The 10,389-nt window shown below is 43.9% G+C and overlaps 2 protein-coding genes across 2 annotated transcripts in view; one reads left to right on the forward strand and one right to left on the reverse strand.

Moving 5' to 3' along the window:
- LOC126525933 (uncharacterized) overlaps positions 1–5,799 on the forward strand; it is a 28,336-nt gene extending 22,537 nt beyond the window's left edge. Inside the window, exons 25-29 of the mRNA XM_050173906.3 lie at positions 409–654; positions 1,107–1,309; positions 2,079–2,278; positions 3,270–3,507; positions 5,205–5,799. Of these exons, the coding sequence (XP_050029863.3) occupies positions 409–654; positions 1,107–1,309; positions 2,079–2,278; positions 3,270–3,507; positions 5,205–5,449 (1,132 nt within the window). The 3' untranslated portion in view covers positions 5,450–5,799. The remainder of the gene's footprint in view (positions 1–408; positions 655–1,106; positions 1,310–2,078; positions 2,279–3,269; positions 3,508–5,204) is intronic.
- A 1,723-nt stretch (positions 5,800–7,522) lies between these two features.
- On the reverse strand, positions 7,523–10,382 carry Atg12 (Autophagy-related 12). The gene is made up of 4 exons (XM_050173979.3): positions 10,226–10,382; positions 9,734–9,870; positions 7,751–7,813; positions 7,523–7,663 (listed from the first exon to the last, which is right to left on the reverse strand). Exons 1-4 carry the CDS (start codon positions 10,380–10,382, stop codon positions 7,604–7,606), a joined length of 417 nt encoding a protein of 138 aa, XP_050029936.2. The 3' UTR covers positions 7,523–7,603.
- Between the last annotated feature and the right edge of the window lie 7 nt (positions 10,383–10,389).

The raw sequence follows: 10,389 nt of genomic DNA on the forward strand, positions 1-10,389 counted from the left end.
GTATCTCAAGTGTTTTAGTTCAACGATATGGAAAGGCATATGGATGGCTGTTTGCTCTCAGTATCGGCAGTGTCTTCATCAAGCGCGCTCACTTTTCATTGTTTGTCAGAATGTTTTACATCGGCAATATTTTTTCGAGTGGCTCGATACATGCATTCCAGTTATGCTAGACATAAAACAGTTGATGTTCTCATATCTGACGTTCCTGTGAAGAGATTTAGCGTGGAGTCCACTTTCTGTTAACTTGACAAAACTCGCTGAAGAATTAATTTCTTAATCCATATGCTTTTCATGATTATGCAAGTTGCAAGAAATGTGGTAAAACCAACTTTTCAATGGACAGAGCTAATTTACACCCGACAGGGTCATTTAAGCAGACTTCACGTGGCTGTTCCACCTATCATGCAGGTCTCCCTGGAATACGGTTCCTGCTGACGTGATGGTCCTCTGGACTGCCTGGCCCACTCACTGCCTCCACGGCAGAGAGAACTGCTGCGAGGAGTTCTCGTCGGAGGTGCTCAAAGTAGAGCCCGACGGCGCGCTGACCAAGGGACGATTTGCGCTGCGTCGTCGCTATATTCCGTTTGCTTCTCAGCATGCCTCAACACAGCCTGGATTCGTCGTCTGGACCAATAGCACCTCGAGCAGACTGGGGTGAGCATTGCCACTTGTCAACTGTTCAGAGTGCAAGAAGCTAGGGAATAAACTATCGGCGAGCTATCATTGCCACACTTTCAATGTGAAAATCATTCTTGACATCGTCAGACCAGTTTTCTTTTCGGCTGTATGGCTGTCCAACTAAAAACCAGCTTTGGTCTCTGGGTACGTGTTACTCTTGATAATACTCGTATAAAACGTCGTAAACGATTACACTTCGAAGACAGATTGCTGGTAAAGTGTATAAACTGTACACAGAACTATAAACACTGCAGCAGTTCTGCTTTATAGGTATGTGCATTCCAGAGACAAGGCAAACATGAATAAATTTGCCTGGATCTGAGCCTTTCACTAAGACACCGTTCATAGCCAACTGTGCAGTATCAAGACTTCTTAATTTCTTTGCTTCTTCCGTCCACCTTGGAGTGTACCATAATTGTCCTGTGCAGCTGCGAACGTCCAGGTGCAGAAGAGCTGGCCCTGGGTCTTCTCGATCCACGTGGCCAGTTTGCAAGCGATCAGCTTGTCAGGGTAGACCTGAGGGTGACTGCATCGGCCTTTGTGAGCGACGTCAAGATGTTTGAATTCCTTGGGAGCACGTACCTGGTTGTCGCCCACTCGTTCAACAAGTACCTTCTGCCCTCGAGCAAAGGCAAGTGTATGTCTCTGGTGCACCACCATCCAACCTGCCGTTCGTGTAGTTGATGTGCTACTGTGGCTGAAGTGCGGTGTTCTGCAGTACTTTATCGGTTCCTGTGAATGTTCAGTCTTGCATGGCACGAATGCTTTGTTGTACAAACAACTGATGCAAGGGTCATGCAAGCAGTAATGAGCTGTCAGGCACCACGTTGGGCATGCTGCTTGCGCAGCATTTCAAAAATTAAGTTCAGGGCCTTCCGTGCGTGCACAAGGATTCTGAACAGAAAGTCCTCCGTGATAACAAGCTTGACTTCCGAGCTGTAATCGGAGGCGCACCTTGCCTGTAAATTTTGAGTACGAAATACTGTAACCTTTACCTTGTTGACACAAGTCCTGGATTCCTTATTTTGCAGTGTTTTAGAAGTTGACAAAATTGTCTAACGTCGATATAACGGACATCAGTACAAATAATTATTGGATATTGTGAAGTACTCCTAAAATGTTTATTCAAATATCGGTGTTCAACAAATATTAAACATAACGGAGGTATTCTTGTTTTGGATGCAATTTTGTTTATAGTGAACTTCTACTGCATTCTGTATGCATGTTTTATATGTGTGTATAATCTAAATGCATATTGGCAAAGCAGCACACTGGCCAGGCACCAGCAGCATTTTGGCAATGTCAGTCTGACGTCCACTAGACCCCAACTTAAAGAGCGGGCTTTCTCGTGTTTCGTGCTTGCATAATTCTGCCCTTGCTGAGTGTTCCACTTTTGACAGGCGGACACATCGACGTCTATCTTTTTGCACCGGGCCAAGCCCACTGGCAGCTTCACCAGACTCTGAATGCCACTGGTGTGGCGTCCATAGACGTCGTGGAATTCGACGGCATCGTGTTCCTCTCGTCTGCAAACAGCTGGAAGCAGGGCTTGACATCGTCATACTCCACTGTCTACACCCTCTCTGGAGCCGTTAACATGGTACGAAGCGTTTGGCGACACATTTCCTGCACCATTTCTAGCCTTAAGAGTAGTTTGGCTCAGTTTAAGGCACCGTGGTCCTCTTTTGCACCTTTACAACCGATACAGTTGCCGGTCAATGCGTCTAAGTCTGACCTTGCACCGTTGCGGTAAGACATTATTCCAGAAAAACTGGCATTTTGCCAGACCAAGTGATTGTTTGCTCACGGAAAAACCACGCAAATGCTGCGAACTGCATGAGAGTGCGAGAAATTAGTGCAGGAATCTGAAGGTGGAGTCTCCACTTGTTTCTCTTGTCCTGTCTTGCCTGCCAAGCCTCAATCACCTGCTTGCAATCCCAGAAGTCCACTCTACCAATAAAAATTAACCTCTTGAGGCTCCTTTTAATGTGAACTAGCTTTTGATGAAAGTGTCCAGAATAATGCACGCAACAAAGGTCACCTGCAAATAGGGGTGACACAAACATTGTACTTTTGAATACTGTGTTAAATTCGTTCTTCAAATAGAATAGTCGCCATACATAAATATTTTTCTAATACCTCAAATCGTCACCATTGAGCAATAAAACCCAAAATTCGAGTACAGAGTATGCAATGAAGTTGCACGGTGAAGTGCCAAGTGTCACTTGGGAAGTATAAATTTTTTCTAAGCTGCGATCATTCACACTCCGGAGTGTGAACAAACTGTTTCTAATGCTCCACTTATGCATTTAATAAACGATGCTTCATAATTTGCAATGCAATAAAACTTGCAGACATTATGACTGCTACTATGGGAACATACCCAGTTCTATATTAATAGTGAAGGTGGCTTTTCTTTATTGAGTGCTATTCAAAAAGTATTCAATTAATTAACTTCAGGCCTTATTAAATTTGTATTTGCCTTCGTCTCAAGAATTACCGCTATTCACACCCCCAACTACTTACAACTTCAATCTTATTGTAGAGTCTTCGTTAATAAAACTCTGCATCAATGCTTGTTTTTCATCCAGTTTGTACCAATGGCTGATGTGCCCACGTCGCTGGCATCGTCGACACTGTTCCTTACCGTGGACAACTCGCTGCTGTGCGCATTTGCGAGCGAGAAGACTGGGCTCCAGGACCAGCACAGCTGGCTCGACGCCCACACCGAGCCAGTCAGCATCTACCAGCACATGTACGGCCGCTTTCAGCTCCTTCAAAACATTCCCATGACCGGAGTCAACGCAATGGAACACTTCAGGTTTGCAGGCAAGTGGACTTTTCAGCTAGTACCGCATTTGTAGATTCCTCTCGACTCCTCAAGTGGAATCCTAATGATCTGACAGTCACCCGCTGCGGTAGCGTAGTGGCTATAGGTCCATTCAGTTACCCTGCACTTGGCAACTTGGTTACCCTGCACTTGGCAACCAATTGGCAACTGGTGCTGCCTTTCACTGTTCGTTTCACTCCGCGCAGGCTCCGTGCAGGAAGAGCTCGAAGCTAAGGTAGTGCGTGTATGCAGGAGGTGCCGTGCCTGTTCTGCACGAGCGGGAACTAGTTCATGAAGTGCACGGAGAGTTGAACGGGCCTCATAGTTTATACTGCTAAGAACTGGGTCACTGGTTCAATCCTGGCCATGGTGGCCGCAATAGACCGTGCATTAGGTGCCCATTCGAAATCCCCGGGTGATCTACGTTAATCCCGAGTCCCCCACTACGGCATACCTCATAAACGGCATACCTCATAAAATTTAATCTCGGCTTGTCATGGGTGATCGTTGCTCTTTGAATTACGAGCCCACCTTGGCATTGCTATTTTTCCACTTTCCAAGTGCCTTGTCACATGCAAAGTAAATTATTTCCTTTAAAACGTGCATGGTGGTAAACATTCTACCATCGCAGCCATTGAATTCGTTAGAACTGAGAAATATGAATGCTAGAAGTTGCTAAAAGTGCGGAGCATCGATGTTATCGAAGCATACCGCATCAACAAATAAGCCATGTATGTTTTTTTCCAAAAACGATGATGTCATAAGGGGTTGAAGGAGTACTGTCACATATTTTGGGAGTTGCAGAAACTCAACTGCACATTTCTCCAGTGTAAAAGGATTTAACTTGCCAAGTATGAGGCTTTGGAAACATTGGGCACTTTAACTTCATGCTAACATTGTCTCGAATCGTCCACCGTTGAAACTAGGGGTGATGGCATTGCTCACAAAACAATTTGATAAAGGATGCTGCATGCATTTCGCATGGCTTTGTTTGTCTGTATGGCAGCCGTAGTGATAGCACTAACAAAGAAAGCCAATGTCATGACATTGTGATGCATACACATTCAGAGTACTAAACTGGTTTGTTGAATGAGTACTATTACAGTGAACTATTAGGGGGGAGGGGGGGGGCTCTGACGCTTGCCTGGATTTAGGGTCTAGAGGGTTTGGATGTTTAGTTAACACAAAACAAGTGGGAAAATGTCTCGTCAGTACTTAATTAGAAATCGTGGTCTAAATCTGCTCTGGTATTGACTTAGTGCTGGAACATCACTGTTTTTTTTTTTTTTTTTTCACTAGCCATAATTGTGGCTTGGAAATTTTGGCACAACATGGACAAGCATAGAGCACCTAGTATGAGCACTGGCTGTTTCTTTGAAAAATGGCAGCCTATTGGACACCTTTGCAAAATTGCAAGATTTCCTTCTTCGTGTACCGTTGCGGTGCCTCTCTCGGTAAGGCACTCTACTGCCAAGTAAGAGGTTGCAGGATTGATACCTGGCCACATTCAGACAGAGGCGGAATGTAAGAATGTCCCAGTGCCATGCCTTGGGTTCACATCAAAAAAAGTTTGTCCCCCCTACTACAGCAGTCTATCGTGCAGCTTTGGCTTGTTAAACCTCACATTTTGATGACCACTTCTGTTTATCTTTCTTTGTGTGGCGCCCGAGTAAGAGGTCAACCACTTTTCCTGCAGGCGACGTGTTCTTTGTGCTCGGCAGCCGTCACCTCCAGACGGTCGCAATCTACCAGTGGAAAGGCTACAGCAAGTTTGAACAGGTCCAGGCGATCTCCCAGTCGCCCGTGGCCCTGAAATCCTACTGGTCTCGTGCCGGCAGTCTATTCCTCGCCGTGGCCACAGAATGTGGCAAAACGCGAGTGTTCGAAGCTTTGCCATACGGCCGCTGCATTTCCCCTAGGGACCAAGTGGGCCATAGCTAGGGGCCATGCACAAGCAATTTGATGTTAACATGCATGCAGTGCTGGCATCTCTGCATGCGTTAAACAAATGCAGGATGCTGCACCAATGTAGCGCTAGTCATCACTTCGGGACTAGCTTCCCGTTTCGGGCTACTTCTTGAGGTACCTGCGTATGCTATTTACCCCAGTGGCGTTCTTTTTTAACATTTGTCTGTTGACTTTATGTTGCCGAAGCAACTTTTTTTATGTATGTACAGCTAATCGTTAACTGCAGCTTTTGCTGCAAATGCAAGTCAAACTTGCCACACACCTTGTTTTGTACTAGGCATTTTTTGCCCCCACTCGACATGAAATAAAGGCTTCTTATTTTATGCTGTTGTGATGGCTTGTGGTTGTGTCAGCTCTTTGGATTTTAGAAAGTTGTGGGTGTTATGGGGGGGGGGGGGGGCTCTTTACTACACTAGTAATTTTGCAACTCTCTTCACACTCTTCGGCCACATCTGGCTCTTGTGCCAATAAACTGCAATAATAATTTTACAACTTGAATAGACTTACTGTCTGCACTTTGCAATTATCTATGGCTTGCCAAATTGCATTTCTACCACTTTCTGCTCTAATCCACACCGCTGTCTTTCTGTTAATATTATCCCTGTCATTTTTCATTCCATCGTTCGTTGCGCGGTTCATAACTTGTTCTGAAGCTCAGTTGTTAACCTCCAAGTTTCTGTCCCATATGTTAGTACCGGTAGGATGCTATGATTGCGCTTTTCTTTCCGAAGAGATCTGTAAGCTGGCCAGAGAATTATTTGTAACCAAATCGTGCTAAGGACAGTCGTGCGGTTCCTACTTGGCTAATGTAATGCTCGGGAGGCACGTGACGCGGTTGGCAACATTTTTCTTGCTTTCTTTTATACAAGGCTTCTGTTGACATTGTCCAACTTTTAGCCTTTTGCTTAGATTCCTTTCCAAGCTCTCTTCATTTTTAGCACTCCCAACTAATGTGAAGTTTTGTGTATTATGGACCCAAAGTTGGCGGATGCTGTCTGCCGGGTGTATGAAAGAATGCAAGCAGAAAATGGGGCTTTGAGTATATAAAGATTTTTGGATGTGCTATTTCTAAAACTCCTTATTACTTGCCTTCTCCTAGGGCAGGCTTCCTTCCTACCAGTTCTTGCTTTATTGCTTGGGTACTTCTCATTTCTAAACCTGAAGTCAATGGATAATGTCAATGCAGGGCCTGGAGTTGAGAAAAAAGTTCTAGGCATGCGTGAATGACCTGTATAAGAAGCCATACAAGGCAATAAACTCATTATTACCTCATTTTATATCGTATTCTTAATTTCACTGCTTCAAGATTGAAAATTCAGCAACAATACCATTACTTTCTTAGCATGCAAGGTGCAATCGTCCAACTTTTGCCTGTAAGCACATCTGCAGTATCCAAAATTCGGAGTCCAATGTCGTCCTGTGTTTGACTGCATTGTTCTGCATTCCCACGGTTCGATTCCTGCAGTTACTATTGCCTAGATGAGTTATGTACGTACTTGAAAAAAGCTCAATCAAGATGCAGTGGTATTGTTTTCGAGCACACCAATTGTGTTTAGATTAAACCTTTATTTTCTTATCGTTTCCGCTGTACTAGTATGCAGAGTAGCTCCAGGTTTAAAGCCAAGCAAGCCTTTTTTGATTATCTTGTTCCAACCTGCTTATGAGTCAATTAAATTCACTTGAGCAAATTTGAATCTGGCTCCTGTACAAAGAAACAGAATTTTTATTAATTTCCATCAAATGTTCATCTTTGTATGATCCTTACATCTTGAAACAAGTGAAATGGTGAAATAAGATGAAAAAAATTTCGAGTATGTATGAAATTTTCAAGAAACAGTACTTGCAGGAAAGGAAATCTTGTATTCTCATAATTTTTTTTTCATTTCAATATCAAATCATTTCAAAGCAGGCATCGGAATGATACGAGCAAAAATGAACATTAGATAGAATGAACAAACAACACAATATATACTTAGCATTTGCAAGAACCATTCACATATGTAACACAACACCCAAACTACCCATATTGAAGTGGGAAGCAACCAATTGCAAAACATGATAAAGCAGGTGTAACATTTAATTATTTCACAGTATTTACAAAAACGTGACTTATTTAAATCGGCGACTTCATCCCCACGCATGTGTTTTTGCGTAGTGAAGAGTGAGCTTTCCGTTGGAACCAAAACACTGCAAAAGGGAAGAAAGAAAGACAAAACAATAAAGCTCTTCAATTTCCCAAACAAGAAAAGCATTCCGTGAATGAAGAGCACAAACCTCATAAAGATTGCTGATCTCTTGGTCCAAGGATGGAGCAAACGCTTGATTTATGTACAGGAACTGCGCAAGACAAGCACAAGTGTTGTGGATGAGTGCTTTAAGAAAGATATCTTGCAAGTTCATTGCAGAGACTTTCTACACAAGTGTGGCTAAGATATTTTGTTCATAAATGTAGTTTGAATTCAGAAAGAGCAGTGTTCAATTCCAGCAACATTCAGTGCTTCCTGCATTTCGTGAAGTTAAATTTTCCTTTGAAGAAAGATGGATCACTGTACAAGTGGAGCACAATTTCAGTTTCTTGCATGCATACTAGGCCATTGCAGCTGAATGTAAATTATTTGCAGATTTGTTCTCTGTGCCACTGTAAAAGGTTACTAATAAATGGTGGAAACAGCTAAATGACCACAAAGAGTACAGAAAATGGCAGAAGGAATGGATTTCAAACTTGGGAAGCAACCTTCATCAAAGGAACGTTCCAAGAAATGGCAGCTAAAGCCCTGGTTCTCCAACTACTCTGAATGATTTGCATTGCTCTTCTCTGGAAATCTCATCTAGAGAAGTAGCGGTTATATTTTCTCCAGCTTTCGTGCGCACCATCGGAGGTTTCATTTCTGCCCTTGGCAGAAATAGTCGGCCAAAACCGATAAATATATTTGTCGCCAACCAAGACTCAACACTATGTCTACAATGTGTTAGTCCACTGCATCACCTTAGTTGAGCCAGCCACTGCTGTGTCAGACTGGCCACTTCACAGTTTCATTTCCATAATCCTTTTTAAATTTTTCTTCTACTGGCAATAGCAAGTTATAATCGGTGTGTGCACTGGTTTGCGAGGCCTTTTGTGTGTCACATGTGCCTCCGAGATGTGTGAACAGTCAGCATTCGAATTGTGATAGCAAGTAAAATATCAGCTTGTTGCCTGCACCGGTCTGTGTGTGGGGCGTCTTATGTTTAGTGTGTCTAATCACACAAAAGAATAATGGGAAAAACACAAAAGTGTTCATTGAATTGTTGGAGACAACAGTCATAATTCCCAAAGTGCATGCTGCATCTGCAGCCGGCTGTGTCAGTGCGAACCTGGAGTGACAGTTGATGAGCAACAGCATGTAAGTCAGCAGCATTGCGCATAACAAAGATTTGAACTTGCTATCACAAGTACTTTGTGTTGCAGACTTATGGGACGAGCCTTTACTTCTTTTATGTACAGACTGTTCTACCAGTCACGCAATTAAAAACTGCCTACATGTGTCCTAAATATTTGCACTACTGCCGCAAGCCATCGCACTTTAATAGAAGCACAGCGTGCAACAACTGCATGTGGTGTAGTGATAATACATTTTGAAGGGGTTGCTAAGTCAGCTGCGTTTCAGCAGGCATTTAGGAGCAGTTCTTACACTGAACATTTTGATTTGTATTTCCCACATCTGCTATTGGCTTCAACGTAAACGCTAATATAAGTGGCAGAGACACACAGGTACCGTGACAGATACCAATGATGCATGTCCAATGCATTTGGAGGTCCCCTTACAGCACAATTAAAGCTTTGGGATTTCCTCCTGTATATTTGGTTACTTAACTGTTTATCACACAAGAATGGATGAATAAAAATACTTCTGATTCTGTCCACTTCTACCAGTGGCACATTTCAGTGCAATACGGACAGGAGTGTCCAGAGGCAAAATCCCTGTTACATTTGAGTATTCCGTATATGTTAAGCCATATCGGAGGCAGAAGCAGCTCAATGAATCACATTAACGGGCTGGCACATGATTTCAAACGACTTGGAGTGCTTCCTCATAGAAGTATATTAAAAAAAAATAAAGCGTCACATATCAATAACTGCGTTGCAAACGGTGGTGGACATCTTGCAGCAGCTTTGTGCTGTTTGAGTGAATACACTGAGAAAGGTAAGTTTTAAATGCTTTGCAGAAATTGTCTGGTACGTTTCCGCTCAAAAGCAAAACGAAAGAAGAGAAATACCAGGGACTCCGACTGATCGAGTTTGAGGTATCTTCTGACGAAGTCCGCGATGTCCATAACTTTCGACGTTGGCGAAACGGCCCATTTCCTTTTGAGCATGATTGGCGCGTCGCCAGTCGCCTTCAGCAGGACGTCAACTGCAAGGCAAAAGAACACGGTGTTCCAAGTTCGTGCTTACATGTCAAACTGCACAGCCCACCGTGTGTTAACGCAATGCACGAGTGCACGGTGGCTTCAAATAGCAGTCGCTCGGGACGCCTTCGATTGCAATCGAATTACTCGATCGCGATTGGCTCCCTTTCGCAGACTACGCGAGTGAGCCAGTCGGGATTGAGAAATACGATTCCGATTGGGCTCGATTGCGATCGAAAGGGGCCGCGTGACTTGAACCGTGCGTATTACGAACGACAAACTACAAAGTTGCGGGCAACTCGATGTTGTCACGAGTCTTCCGCACGAGTGCGCCAACCGAGAGCCGTCAAAAGAACGCACTTTTTTTCTTTTCACTGTTGCTAGCCCCGACTGAATCGCCGCGGTCCCGCTGGGCTTCTGTCTTTTCGGGTGACGCGCTAGACTCCGAGGTGTCCTCTGCGGCGTTGTCATGATTCCCAGACTCGGTAGCTGGGCAGCTTTCGGTCTCCTCCGACATGATATCA

This window comes from Dermacentor andersoni, chromosome 8 (genome assembly GCF_023375885.2).
Source record: "Dermacentor andersoni chromosome 8, qqDerAnde1_hic_scaffold, whole genome shotgun sequence".
In the NCBI taxonomy this organism is placed as follows: Eukaryota; Metazoa; Arthropoda; class Arachnida; order Ixodida; family Ixodidae; genus Dermacentor; species Dermacentor andersoni.

Excerpts from the sequence above, each read along its gene's own strand:
- Atg12 (XM_050173979.3), bottom strand. The coding sequence starts at position 10,382 with ATGTCGGAGGAGACCGAAAGCTGCCCAGCTACCGAGTCTGGGAATCAT. Across the intron at positions 9,871-10,225 it reads CAACAGTGAAAAGAAAAAAA|TTGACGTCCTGCTGAAGGCG; the intron begins GTGCGTTCTTTT and ends TTTGCCTTGCAG. Across the intron at positions 7,664-7,750 it reads AGATCAGCAATCTTTATGAG|TGTTTTGGTTCCAACGGAAA; the intron begins GTTTGTGCTCTT and ends TCCCTTTTGCAG.